Genomic DNA, 15141 nt, shown 5'->3' on the forward strand with positions numbered 1-15141 from the left:
AAAAGGAGGCCAAAAAGAAAAGAAAAAAACAAACTAAGCAGGAAGGATAGTTTATTCCTCAGGAACACAAGCGACTTTTTTTTTTCAGCGCGGAAAGGTGGCTGCGTTGCCGAGAAAATCACAAATGAAAGTCCCGAAACACCTGCGCATTCAAAGCTCTTGCGAAAAATCAACTGCCGCGATGTCATTTGTGCGACGTCTTTGCAATCCGACCAATCCGGGGCGCCACTGCCAAAGACCGAAAACGCGGCTGGAAAGCGGAAACCGGTAGTCAACAAATCAGTGGTCACGCCGGCAAGATGCAAGTGCAGGCCACCTCCGTACCCCCCCCCCCCCCCCCCCAACTTTCTTATGGAGGCTCTGCGCTGCATCGCGTGCTTCTGCGCCTCGCTGTAAGGCGCGAGTACGGTAAAGCATTCGTGAATTTATTGAGGGCAGCCTCAGACTGAAAAACAAACTGCGGCGAAGATACTGCCCGCGCGTGGCCTTCGGTGCGTTGTACGCTGTGGTGAAGTGTACTCGTAAGCTTCGAGGGCTCCTCAAAAGCATACCAGAACCAGTCGAGCTCTGACTTTTGTCTTTCAACGCCACATCTGAGGGAGGAAATGCACGCACATTTCTCATGAAGCGGCGCATTGTGCGGTTAATTATAGCGAGCTTATACTAATTGACTCTGCTGTGGTCGTTGCGATTTCTACGTTCGTGAATTGCTTCCTGTAGGTTGTAAGCGCGAACGAATCACGGATGTGCCTCCCAACTGTAGTCTCCCGCCAGCCGGCTATCGCTGTCGGCAGGGGATCCATTGATAATCTTGACGATCGTGACATCCGCTGGTTGAACGTCTTCCTCGCGGAAAAAACCCTGCCTATTGTGCCCCGACTCACGTAGTCCATGAATGCTGACCTACACTGAGAAATGTTTCTTTAATGAGCCAAATGAGAGGTGATGGTGCATGCATGCGGTACTTCACAGATATTCTTCAGCACATCTAAAGCCACATTCCCCTGAACACTGCGCAGAAAACATAGAAGACCACGCGCTGGCATAGCCCTTCACACGCTGACGACGCGCATGCGTGCGCCTGTCTGCATGAGCGCGCACTGGAACCTAAAGAGAGAAACACTGGAATTTCATGAGGCCCGCAGGCTGCACTAAGTAGCTGATTCGACAGCTGAAGTGAGACCGAAACCGCCTCACCGGCCGCGTAACAAGCACACACAGCGTGAATGCCGTCGTGAGCTTCTCGTTCTGAACTTGCTGCGTACAACGGCTATACGCAGCCTGACTGCACAGATTCCGAGGCGAAAGATGCCGCGTTCGTCTTTGCGACTGACCTTTTCCCCGCCGTCGGTTTTGCGCTGTTTAATTTACGAAACTTGTCGCATTATCGGCTATGCTGCCCGCGCTGCTTTGGCCTTACTTCGGCGTAATTGCCCATCGAGGCTATGGAATAGCGTTCCTAAACGAAGCTCGCGAATACACCACTCGTCGCTGCTGCACAAATATTCAAGTGACAACCGCCACGTGTATCACTTTTACGCAATTTTCTGGCTTACAAAAGCGTTGTTTGTGGTAGAAATGGCATATTTGCTATCCGGTAACCCTAACCTATTAGTCTAGCCTCACTCAGTATTCCCCTTTAGTGTCCCTTTAAAACTGTGAAATTGGACATGCGATTTTTCCCCCTATGCGGAAACGTCCTGGTGCACATTTGCGCTTAAACGTAACTTGGTCGATATCACAGGGGTACACGCCAGATGAGAGTTCAGGTACGGCACTGGAGTGTTCGCAGGGGAGTCACCACGGGGATCACCATTCCAGGGACTGCTCGCGTATTTCCTGCCACGTGGGGCTGCTGGCGCTGTAGAACTGCGAGTACCACTTGCGGAAGGCGGCGATGGGCTGCTCCTCCTTCGCCAGTGCCGGCTTCTTGTGCAGTACTTTGGAGTTCCACACAATTCCGTCTCGATCCACCTGCGCAGTTATAGGCGAATAGGTGTGTACAAGCGCTCACTTTCTTCACCCGCTGCTTCAAAGGCTCACTTCACGCTGGGCGCCTGAACCACGCCGTAATGAAAAGGATGAACGAGGGAGGAAAAATACGGGGTAGCAAAAGGCCCCGTAGTGGAACGCAAGAGAATGAGAAAGAGAGAGTGGAGGTGAGAGAAATGAAAAGGAGGGTGGAGATTTAATGCGCTAGCATTGCCAGAGCCATAATGAGAAAAACCTGTTGTCGTTGGCAGTTTCCGGCCTAGGTGTAAGAGAGAAAAGCTCAAAACCACCTATAAAGAGGAAAATTGACGGCTACAGGACATCTGATTTGAACTAATAGAACAACATAAAAATAAATGAATTGTGAAATCGAAACTTTAATCGCCATTGGTGTGAGTGAACTCAGTTCATCAACACAAATAGGTCACACATTGGGAGTCGCAATGTTAGCGCATACCTCTCAGCATTAATGGAAATGATCGCCTGTGAATTTATTTGGACTTCTTGTTGCTCTGGTTCTGTTTACGCGTCCTGAAGAAAAGCTAGAGAACAACAACGGCTTCGTTGCAGTCACCTCCAGGAGCCGCGCTAGCGTAGACGTCGAGCCTCGATGTAGTACGATTCTTTCGCTGCACAAACTGCCTGAGTGGCCTTTTCCCGCCATCTTTAAAGGAACCATGGCAAGGTACTTACTGAGATTAGGAAAAACGAACGAGTTGTCGGTATTCCAAAACCCCTCACAGAGGCGAAAAAATTTTTAAGCTAGCTTCAGTAATACCTAAGGTATCGGCGATTAAAAATGACACTCCTCCTCTCCCTCTAAATTAATTCACATCGACGCACCAGAAAACAAAAACAGGCAGTGGCTTAGATCTGGTTAAGCTTGGATATACAAGCGAAAAGCTTGTAACAGCGAGTCTTGGGATTTTCCTCTTCTGACTCTCTTGTTTCCTATTCCTCACTCGCTTGGCTGCTGTTGGCTGAAGATGCGGCCAAGGCACGCTTTTCGGCTTCTTTCCGACGTCGTTTAGCAAGGCGTATTTCCCGTTGTTCAGGCGTTTCGGCTGCACGTTTAGCGTTGGCTTTATCATTTTTCGCTTTTGTGCAGCCAACTCCCAAGCGAGTACTTGTGGATCGGACGAATTTAGTTTCTCGGCTTTTCTGCGTAGCCTAGCAGCAGACGCACTCTCCTTCCCTTCCATGTCGAGTGCGGACGCCTATTCTCTGGCAAGCGCATGATATAGCCTCCTTGTGTATGCACATGACGCACATGTGCAGTCGCGCGCGGCTGCGCCGAAAGGTCAAGGGAGGTTCACATGCAAGCGAATTGGCGAACAGAGCGAACAGCAGTGTGGCGCTGCGAAGCGGTTTGCGAGCTTTCGTTTCACATGTATCTCCGCTGCGCGTTTACCACCGCTGCGAAAACCAATGTTGCTGGCAAAAGATATGCGCTTGCAACCGGTTTTGGTGGCCTGCAAACACAAAAAAGCGTAATATATAAGCATTATTTTGTCATTTCTTTTCACAATTTATTTAAATAAATATAATTCTTGCGTTTTAAGCATTAAACAGCACTTTATACAATTTCTTTTTTAAACAAAAGCTCGTACGTGCGGCATACAAACTTGCGTGGCAACGCCGGGCCGTCATTGGTTGAGATGCGGTGCTGCCGCGTCGCCGCCGGGAAAATTTCCAACTTGCCCGAACCTCGCCGCTCCAGCCGCCGGAGCTTCCTCCGCCGTTTGAGAGCGGGTGTATTCGCCGCGGCGGCGGAATTCGCGAGCGGTTCGCTTGCATGTGAAACAGGCTTCAGGCGACGGAGTCGGCGGCGGCGAGGCTGCGGCAGCGGCGAGGAGCGACCACCTGCGCGGCGCGTGACGTCACTCGTTTTCGCGCATGCGCATAACTCACCAGTTCGGCTCACGCGAAGCTCGACTCTGACCCGCGTAGCGAAGCTTTTCGCTCCAAAATATAAAGAAAACAGGTAGGGACTGCACCCCGCCGCGCGCCATACCATCCACGTCACTTGGGCACTCCCAATGAGAATACTCGCTCTGATTGCCCACTTAACGTATACGGGGTAGGGGCGGCTAAGAGCACGCGGTGACGTCTTCCTAATCGGTTGCGAGTAGCAATTTTTAAAATTGTTTGTAAATAATAGAGTATTGGCAGAGCTTTAAAATTCGGCTCGAGTACTCAGAAAGACCCCGCCTAAAGATGGGTTGCTTCAGAATATGACGATCGAAATCATTTCAGAGCCACTTTAAAAGAAGCGCTGCCTCATAGGCTGAACAAGCGTGGGTAAATACAAAATGAAAACTTGTGACAATAACAACACAAACAGGCAAGTGTTTACGTTCAGCTGCGCAATGAGCGAAATTCAACGAAAGCTGTAGCGATAATGCTAGCTGTATTTTGTTAATACATGTACCTAAGGCCTAGAGTACAGACTAAGCCCTACAGCTTTTCAGACAACCTGGTTTAGAACAAAAATCGCAATGGACGCAAGGTCACATGATGCCTTAGGCCTAGCGCTGGTCACGTGATGGCATGTGTCTGTGACATGACCATGAATCTGCGACTGTCACGTGGCCTAATGCTGACTGTCTAGGCGGAATCCGCCAGGGAGGATTCCGTTTAAGGAGTCTGGCTGTAAAAAGTAAAGGTACAGTGCCATTCTCTCGCAGTAGAAGTGAAAGAAGCACTCCATGTACGGACGACAAAGCATCCAATCTTCAGATCTCTCAAACGAAGCGAGAAAGCACTACGTTATTTAGAGAAGTATAGTTTAAGACGTGAAACATGGTGAAATGCGGTCTCAGGCTCAACCTGTACCACCTCGGATTCTTTCTGTTCTTATAGCAGAGCGTTCACTTTCAGCTTTTGGATACCTTTCTCCGCATATATTTATGATGTCGTGATCATTTCTGTCAGATGCGATGTGAATAAACGAAATAGAATTATTTGATTTAAAGTTTGCTACGGCGAAAGAAAACCTTTTCGCTATACTTCTTGAAAATATCCCTCGTTTCTATTATTTTTTGTATGACCATTACCTGGACCACTTAGCTTTCTTGCTGTGCGCTTGGTACGAAAAACATCGTCCCGTTCGTTCATTTGCTCATTTTAGGTGGCATCATCGTTGTTTTTTTCCCTCTGTGGGAATGAGTTTTGTCAAGTGGGTGATTGATATTCAAGCCGAAAACGTGGCACTCAGGCGAATACGGTACGCAAGGCGATACTCGAAGGAGAAACACTATCAAACGCTTTTTTTGTTTCTAGCTGCTCAGAAACGTGTGCGAGTTGTCATGACACAGAGAAACCGCATTTAGCCAATAGCCCATTTTATGCACTTTTTAATGGCTGGGATATTACTAGGGGAATTGAAGAAAATGTTTTCAAATCTTATCATAATCTTTCCTCACCTCACGAAACAAAAAAATTCCGCGTTATCCGATATCAGTCTGCTCTACAGCATTCCAAAGCTTCTCTACGTACCATATTTCGCAGACCGATGACGTACAGCTGCTTGAGAAACCAGCTCATTCGTGGCTGGAAGTGAACTCGATGCACCACCTTGATGTTGAAGGGTCCCTCAGGCATCACCGCCTGAACCACCATGTAGTTGGTAGCCGATCCTCGAATGTGGATGATGGTCAGGGCGGGACCAATCTGCGTCATGTATTGTGCATTATGATTAACACTTTGAATGCGCCTGTCACATGCACACGCAATATCTTCTGACTGCTGTTTCATACAGCTAATACTCTTCGGTGGACAGTGCTGAAAGGTAGGTAAAAAATGTTTATACCCTTTATTGGCAAGAGGCACGTAGTCCGTAAAGCTGTTTCAAGATGTACTGCCGAGGGCAAAAGTTCCCAGGACGCGCGGGCGCCAGTAAGATTTCGTCCCCGCGTCATCTAGCGGCTGAGCAGTGCGATATCGAAAGCGCACTTCGCGCATTCATTTCGCGCTCTCAGTGGTGGACCTCACTGCGGCGGCTTTCTGCTCCCTCGGCGTGGGTCGGGAAGCTACGTCGATGATGAGTACAAAAACAGGCGTGCCTTCTAGCGCAGGCCACTGTTCCGATTATGTTTTTTGCCCCTCTCGGCATTAAGAGTGACAGCGCTGAATTAAAATAACGCAAGGCAGTCACGTCGCCACAGTCGAAAAAGTAGTAGTTAAGTCTTCTCTGGTGCGGAGCTCAGGCTAGCCTTGGAGAGAAAAAGTGGCCCCGATTTTTCCAGGCGAGCCTGAGGTGCACTAGAGAGTAATGTTGCTGGGGTAGAATATATGGTGAGGGTAAATATATCCGACAGGTTGTTGGGCCAGGTCATGCATAACAAGATTGAAAGCGGTAAAAGAGAGGACCCCTCCTTGCGGATCGTTAAATCGAAGGAGAAGATAGTACCAGAGCCAAGGCGAAATAAGCCTTTGTGTTAGTAGATGAAGTTGCGGAGATGTGCGTACAGCTTGGCACCGCTGCCTGTTTGGGCCATGGCCTCAAAGATGTGGTTAAAAAATCCCACGAGGCCGAAATTATCGGCAGCCCTTCACTGCGGCGCGTCTCTCATAGCCTGAGGCGCTTTGGGAGTTAACTGAGTCGCTTTGGGACGTTAAAACTCATAAAATCAAATGAAGAATCAAAGCTGTGGTTATGGGAAATGAAATCAAAAGCCTTGCCGACGTGAGCGGTGGCCAAAACTTGTATCTGGGACGAACAAGCATCAAGTAAGGTTTGTTGGAAGATTAGAAAGAAGTTCTGAGTAAACATATGGGAGTCGCAAAACTTTAGGGTAGCAATGCACCCTGGCCCATCCCCCGTGGGTATGTGCCATTAAGCCTGAGGACATCATCATCATCATCAAAATTTAGGGGAAGCGGTAGTCAGTCTGTGTTAAACGAAACAGAAAATCGATAAACCATTAGAGAGTCATGCGTTCGAAGGTTTTGGCCTAACAAGAAGTGAATGAAATATAACGGAGGTTAGGGGTCTCTTTGTAGTTTCAGAGGGGAGTTTTTGGGCTTGGGAAGATGAAGCGCACGAAAAATTACGTTTTGATCTCTGAGAAATGTATCGTCATTGACCTGTCAGCTGGTGTGTAGTTTACCAAAGAGTGAAAGATCGGAGCTTGGCCTTGCGGCCCGCCTGCGTCGGCGTATTAGGTGTATTGAGTTGTGGTGTGGCTGCACGCGTAACGTGTCCTGCCTTAAGCGTAAGGGTGTATCCGCGGTAGGTGTTGGGGAACTTGAAATCACCGCCTCTTGGAGATTTTCACGAAATCGGTGCCACTTTGCGTGGGCTCAGAACTGTTCCAAGAATGATCGGCGCGTGCGGAGTCATCGTTTCCTACGTTTCCTGAGTGGCTCGCCGGCATATTCGGACATTATCGTCCAAGTTTTGCCTTAAGAACATATCTCAGGGACACTGCAGCATGGCTGTTTGTGCGCTGATGATATGGAAGTGCCGCTAGTGAGTGTCAGAGCGTAATTTTCTGGTGCCAGCAAAAGAGAAAGGGTAAGGAAATACGAAGTTTTTACACTGCAGTGAAGCGCTTCCAGGACCTTGACCGGAGAGTTATTATCGGGCACATAGCGTATATATCTTTAAAAATGATTTGCCTTATCTGGAATGGTCTGTACACGAGACGCTGTTTATTGGGAAACATCGCTGAGCACACATGACTAACGAACGCACTTCAAGCGCGAAGGATTTTGTGCATTCCTGCCTGTGTAGCTGGAGACCTTATTATGGCAAGCGTGTATGGTGATATGGAGCTTTCTTATCCACAGAGACGAGTGTGGGGGTGAAATAATGATGCCGTACGAATTCCATCTCATTTCAATTCTTTTTGCAGTTTGATTGTCCCATGCTATCGCTATCACTAGAATTAATCTGACAGACGGGCGGATTACAAGAATAGAATAGAATCCGGGGAAATAACTGGATCATAATGGCCTTGCTTTCATTACATGCCTTGCATTCACAACTCACGAACACACTGAGAGCAAAAGGTATGGTTAATTTCTCCTAGAAGCCGAAAAAAGACGACGTCATTACTCCGCTGTTTCATGTGTACACACGATTAGAAATTTTCCTTTACGTTAAAATTAACACATATTTAATAAAATTAATGAGGCGGAAGAAGCGCAAGATCTCGTATGTTTATCAGTTAAAACTCAAGCGACAGTGGCTGGACAACCGTTCTAGCTTGCTTACCATGGAGCACCATGAAAAATTTAAAATCGCTGTATCCTGCTTACCTAGACTCCTAAATGTAAAAAATACGCTTCTGGCTTTATCATTCGCCCGTTGTGCAAGAAGCTTCATCGGCGACACAATTGATTTAAATCCTTTCCCAATAGCGCGTCGACTTTCTGCCGCTCCGCTTTCACGCCGGCCATTTTCAAACGCCAGACAATGATTTCTTCCTTGCCTCTAATTTATTGCCTTACACCCTCAAGAAACGGAAGAATGTTTGCCTCACACGAGGTTGCCACCATCGAAAACAACAGCGAGTTCGATACGGAGATTTAAAACAATTGCGATGCTAACAACGCTGACTGTCAACCACAGAAGCACTCGTCCGTAACGGGCCATTTTAAATGAGCTGCACCCAGCTATGAAAATCACCAGTGAGAGTAGTATTAGTTCACTACAGTAGCATGTTAGGAGGTAAAGAGGCGCAAAGAGGCAAGTACATAAAGAGGCATGTACAGACCGCCAACTGGCTACAAGCGTTGTTTCTTGGCTAAGTTCGAGGTGGTTCGGGAATACTGTAAATCCTATCAGAAACCATTCTTTATCACTGGTGATATTAACATTAATAGAGTGTCTGAAGACATTTATCCACACGACTTCAACAATCTTGTTGCATCGTACGGATGCGAAAACACTATACCAGGGCCAACTCGAATCCCCCCAGTTGCTCTACATCCATTGACGTTTGTGTCACCAACCACAACACTTCAGAGTTCGTTTCAGGCACGCCCTCCTGTGACATCAGTGATCACCTACCTCTTTTTTTCTCCACGCATCGCCTATCCCATGAGGCTCGTAACGGCAATTGCTTTCAACATAGAAGTATCAATGAGGTATCAATGAATAATTTCAAAGCTTTAATCCGGCAAGAGGGCTGGTATCCCATTTATCTAGAATATGAAGCAAACAGAGCATATGAAACGTTCTTAAAAATATTCGGAAATTGTTATGATTCTGCATTTCCCCTTGAGAAATAAAAAAAACGTAACAAGAAAATAAAGAAACCATAGATTAATAATACACTATACAAAAGAATATTAGCTAAGAACAAGATGTTTCACCAATTTCTTGCAACTAAAGACGGAAACATTTTTGCTCATTTCAAGAAAATCCGAAATAAATTAAATGCTGACATCACACAGGCTATGTTAAAATATTATGAAACCATGTTTTCAAAAATAAAGAGAAATCCTGCAAAAATATAGAAACAAGTCAACTCCCTCAGAGGAAAAGGCCTCAATTCCGACCCAGTAGAACAGATGTTGGTGAATAATGCTGTACTCCGCGGGAAAGAGTTAGCGGATGAAATGAATAAGTACTTCATTAATACAGCATTGCGCCTTCAATCCCTTGCCAACAAAAGAACACAGGTAGGCTCCCAAACACACTCTATAGTCCTAAGTGTCGTCACACCTCCAGAAATTGACAAAATTATAAAGCAACTGAAGCCAAATGCGGCGAGCGGTTATGATGACATCCAAGTCTCAACTGTCAAGTATGTGTCATCTGAAATAGGTCCTCTATTGTCACATTTAATAAACATATCTCTATCAACAGGAACTTTTCCTGGCCAGCTTAAAATAACTAAAGTGGTACCTATACACAAAGGAGGAACACGAAATGATTTCGTTAATTATAGACCGATTTCAGTGTTACCGATTTTCTCAAAGGTATACGAAAAGTCTCTAAATAATCGATTGACTATGTTCCTGCAAAAATATAATATAATCTCACCATTTCAATTCGGGTTTCAAAAAAACAAGACACCTGAAGAGGCCCTGCTCAATGTAAAATCATTAATTATAAAGAATTTTGGAGCAAAAATGTTTACTTTGGGAATTTTTCTTGATTTACGGAAGGCCTTTGATTCTGTCAACCACGAAATTTTGCTTCACAAATTTCAAGGGTATGGAATTCGAGGCGTTGCGTCAGACCTCATTAAAAGCTATTTGTCATTAAGATACCAGTTCATAAACCTTAATAGAGAGCACTCTGAAAACTTAGAAATAAAACTAGGAGTACCTCAAGGTTCCATACTAAGTCCCACGCTCTTTTTGTTGTATAGAAATGATATCACAGATGTTAAGTACACACCTGATATAACTGTCTTTGCTGATGACACTAGTTTATTTTTTACAGGTAAACATGTAAATGACTTAGAAAAAGCAGCTAATCTTTACCTGTCTCAGCTATCTATTTGGCTTGAGGATTATGGTCTGCAACTAAATACGCGTAAAACAATGTTCATACTTTTCAAACCATGCAGTCAACAAAGTTACTAAAGAAAGCCTCACATTAAATTCAGAATGGAACACATTGAACTGGTACATTTTCAGAAATTTCTAGGTGTCTGGTTCAATGAAGATCTATCCTGGACTCCACATATTAATCACCTTCTAACTGATCTTTCCCGTGCTGTGGGCTGTATGAGCCGTATAGCTCCACTTATCCCTCGCTGGCTGAAAAAGACTTCATATTATACGTTATTTTACTCACGGCTACTTTACGCAATATTAGTGTGGGCACTACGACTAAAAGAAATTACGACAGGCTGCTCGTACTGCAAAAACGCGTTCTACGTCTATTTGAGAATTATAGAGGTAGAATACGTGACCTACCAACCCAGCCACTCTTCTTAAGACATAATATATTACCGGCCAACAAAGTGTATTACTCTAAACTGATGCAATTAATCCATAAAAAAAAACTTTACACTAGATTTACAGAAATATCGCCACACTATAGCTTTCGAACCCATACACATAAAACAAGAAAAGGGAGAACAAATTATGGGAGCCAGGATGTTGATTATCAAGCAACACAATTATTTAACCATCATGAGTCCTACATTGATATTACGCTACCGTTTAAGCCCTTAAAATTACAGTACAAAGCATTCCTAATGATCACTGATGATATCTTATGTATGTAGCTGCACTCATATGCCCATGCAAATCACCACTCTTGCGAAAAAGTATTTTTTTCTATGTTTCTGTCAACATGTTATCCAGCGGTTTCTTTTTCTCGCCAGTGTGTTGTCGCGGATCCTATGATGTGCTTTCGAACGTTGCGTTAATCGACAGCCAGCATTTTGTGTTCATGCGTACTTTACATATTATGTCTATGTGTACACCGTTTCATCAGGAGAAATCCCTGCAAATGTTTTGAAGTTTTGCCTGCTCCGATCTAAAGATGGGAGTCGAGGCCTTGTCAGGTTCCATGCCTTTTGCCTCGTCTTCCACTTTCAACTGAAAGGAAATAAAATGGTATGAATCTGAATCTGAAAACGGAAAAAGCCCGAAAAGCGCTGGTGGTATGCAGCCCCATGTTGTGACGATTAAGAAGGTAGGTGGGAGCGTCACTGTAAATACTTCGCGCACTGCTATTACGATACGAATCGCGACGTGACCGAAGGTGAGGCTGCATTGGCTCTTTTATGACATGAACTATGCAACAAAACTGCAGTAATTTCTGCTCCCGAAAAGATAAACCTCCGAGCCTGACTCAGAACGGGTGCGCGGTACTCTGTTCCAGATTGTCACTTCGTCTAAATTGTCCTGTTTTCGGTCTGTAAATTCCTGGCCTGTTTGGTTACCGGACTTCTCAAAGTGCATTCAGCAGGAAGCCGGACCAGTCATACTGCAGCATGTATGCCTGAGACAGATGCCTCAGCACAAAAAGAAGAGGTAGTACCAGACTGGCCTGTTTTCATCACCTGCTCAGCTTTGCCTCCCTTCTGTATCATATTAAATATGTATGTATATGTTTGCATATCAAGAATATGTTACGTGTTGCCGCCACTCTGCCAAAATAAGGGATTGTGGACCCGTCAAGCTGTCCAAGGACAGCTTTTTTTCTACAATCCCCCATCTGTATTTGATGGCAAATAAAGATTTCATTTCATTTCTAGTGAGTGTGTACTGTAATTTTGTATTACGTTGACTTGCTTTGCCTGGCTTTCTGTTTTATTTGTAAACTATTCATGTACCATCACCACTACCACATGAAATGGTACCAGGATAACTGAAACGGGAACACAAAAGCGCAAAAACATTAGATGCTGCAGAAGAAATACAGATCCACTTTACTAAAATTTCCAATCAATGGTCTTCGAGCCATCCAAGTGAAAGTCCAGTGCATTAGTATTCTTCCTCCTTCAGCAAAAATGTTCTCGTCGTGGACTTTCCATTTTTATTGTCTCGTTCGTGTTTGATGTGATGCTGACTGTAGATATATCATTTCACTGTAATAAATACCATGCTGAAAAAAATTGCAGTAGCCAGATTGCTACCCCCTTTTGATCGCATGATCAGCATTTGATTGCTTTTAGCGTGCGCGTTTGTGCGCTTTGTTTAGGCGTGTTTTGATCGAATAGAGCGGTTTGGTGTTGCTTTTTGAGTTCTTTTTAAATCGTGTTTGCACATACAGAATTTAACTCCTTAAGCAGAAACCGGTATTCAAGAGGCAGCGCGTCCAACTTCCGACCACGAGTTTCACGGTGCAATTCACTGCACGGCCAAAGATTTGATTTTCAAAGTCTCGTATCGAGAGAAGTATTGCACTTCTATCCCTGCAGAGAGTGTAGTAGCTGTCGCGCTCTGGTATACAAGTGTGGCCACACTCAGAAAATAAGTCAAATAGGGCTCAACGCCTTTACTCGCTTGAAAGGAACTACCAGAACTCTTACTTTTAAGAATGCAGAGTATGAGTGATCTGCACCGATTCCTGCGCTGCAATGCTATCTTTGAAGTGCGCGCGCACGCAAGAACAGCTCGTCATCGACATCAGCAACCTCCCCTCCGAGGCCAGTGTACTAAATCACGCCGTTGTGCTGCAGTGCTTGACACCTCACTGCGGCATTATGGGTTATGAGAACACTGACGGTGCAGCTAGAACAGTGTACAGTTTTTTTAATCTGGATTCCTTCCAATTTCCTTCTCCCGAAGCGATGGGGACTGACTTACGGACGAACTGTACGATCTCCTATGTCACATCGAATGTGCCCGCGACTTATAAATGCTGTGCGACCTGGCTAGGAGTGGTCGGGCCGGACTCGATCGAATTCGCCTCAATGAGCAGCACTCAATTTCTTACATGAAATCAGATGATCCTAACAATTGGTGAGCTAGCCCGCACAGTTGTGAAAATCCTGAACATCTCATTTGCAACTGCAGCCGTCTCAATTTGTCGCGTAGACAGCTCAAGACTCAGATAAAACTACGTAATGACTCTCCTCTCCGAGGTTAACGTGCCTTCACTTTGGAATAACATGGCCTTAACACTCAGATCGACGTAGGCCGCTTCAAAGCTTCTGAAGGGCGCAGGGCATTTACTCTCCCTAAAGAAATCCTATTTGTGCATTTGTTTGCACGCGGCTTTTCTACGTCTGAATGCTACGCATCCTTATCATCTCCATCTGGAGTAGCCTACCAAGTATATTACGGTGATAGCATCTCAGTTATGGCTAGAAAGTCCCCCCCCCCCCCCTTTCTTCAACCAACTAAACCATACGAGGTGGCGAAAGCGAGCGCCAGCGCCTGCATGCTATCGATGCGCTCCATTTATGCGCCATTTATAAGGGGGGGGAGCCGTGATCGCAGCTGCAAGTAGTGGCGGGACGTTAAAGCGGACGCTAGCACGCGGTATTTTTTATAGGGTTTGTACGCTGCCCTTTTTTCCATGAAAAAAAAAAAAGCTGCCAGGCGCCAAGGGCAACAAGCACTAAATGCTCTGTTCTGACGTTCCCCCATACACTTTACCGACTTCTTTGCTGCACACAAGAACTGGAAAAAAATACACTTAATAGAACACCGGAGTCTAATTAATTTAGTAGGGAACAACATAAAAATCAGAGAGCGATTACAGTACTGTGTTATGGTCTATTTATTGCAGCACAGCTATTGTAGGGGATTTCTGCGATTGATGAAGTTTTGTTTCTTTATGCTATTTCAGTTATTGAACACGTTTATTTGGGTACTGTATACATTTTCGCGTTCATTAATTGAAATTGTTTAAGATACTTTTTATAAGACTTGAAGCAAGTTTGTTTTTTTTAAGAATGTTCATGAGAGTGACGAAGGCCGTGTTGCCGAGTGTAAAAAAGCTAATGTACTGCACTCTAACTGTAGTGCAAGGTTCGTTCCCAATTCTTCGAAGTCCAGCCATATTCAGGCCTTTAAACCTTTACACCTGCAGTTCGCCACCAGTGGTGAAGTGAGAAGACCCCAGCGCCGGACAAATGCCCTCACTGCGAAGCACACGTTTCCGACACCACTGTGCACCGCCTACTGTGGACATGCCCAGGAACTTCTTGGAAAGGAATGCCTGACTTCCACTAATGACTCGCATGTCCACTTGTAGTTAACGGCAAGCATTTATGCTCGAAGTTTATGCGACTTGTTACACATAACCGGACTGCATATGCTTTTTTACAACGCTTCATAACGTTACTTATTGACAGCTTCTTTTGCGCCGTGTGGCAAATTTGGTTTATGGGGGTTTAACCTCCCAAAGCGACTCAGGCTATGAGGGACGCCGTAGTGAAGGGCTCCGGAAATTTCGACCACCTGGGGTTCTTTAACGTGCACTGACATCGCACAGTACACGGGCCTCTAGAATTTCGCCTCCATCGAAATTCGACCACCGCGGCCGAGATCGAACCCGCGTCTTTCGGGCCAGCAGCCGAGCGCCCGTAACCACTCAGCCACCGCGGCGGCTCGTGTGGGAAATTTAGCGGTATAAAAAAAAAATCAGTTTTTGCCGTCGCTTTTTCGCTTTACTGCTGCGTATACTTCGGCGGGGTGTGGACCTTGTGTAGGGTGTAGGAAGGTGGGTTGACGATGCGTGGCGGTGGTTTTTTCTGGAGAATAGAGTTGGGGTGAGTGGTG

General features: G+C 45.5%; 1 protein-coding gene across 2 annotated transcripts in view; it reads right to left on the reverse strand.

The window, feature by feature from the left end:
- Nucleotides 1-331: 331 nt before the first annotated feature.
- LOC144115506 (cholesterol 7-desaturase nvd-like) overlaps nt 332-15141 on the reverse strand; it is a 45471-nt gene continuing 30661 nt past the window's right edge. Inside the window, exons 6-7 of one of the 2 annotated variants that reach the window (XM_077649914.1) lie at nt 5491-5664; nt 332-1974 (exon numbers count right to left, since the gene is read on the reverse strand). In XM_077649914.1, the coding sequence (XP_077506040.1) occupies nt 1810-1974; nt 5491-5664 (339 nt within the window). In that variant the 3' untranslated portion in view covers nt 332-1809. Of the gene's footprint in view, nt 1975-3409; nt 3856-5490; nt 5665-15141 lie in introns of those variants that run through there. The other variant, XM_077649915.1, reaches the window with a different exon arrangement.

Source organism: Amblyomma americanum, chromosome 1, assembly GCF_052857255.1.
Source record: "Amblyomma americanum isolate KBUSLIRL-KWMA chromosome 1, ASM5285725v1, whole genome shotgun sequence".
NCBI classification, from domain to species: Eukaryota; Metazoa; Arthropoda; class Arachnida; order Ixodida; family Ixodidae; genus Amblyomma; species Amblyomma americanum.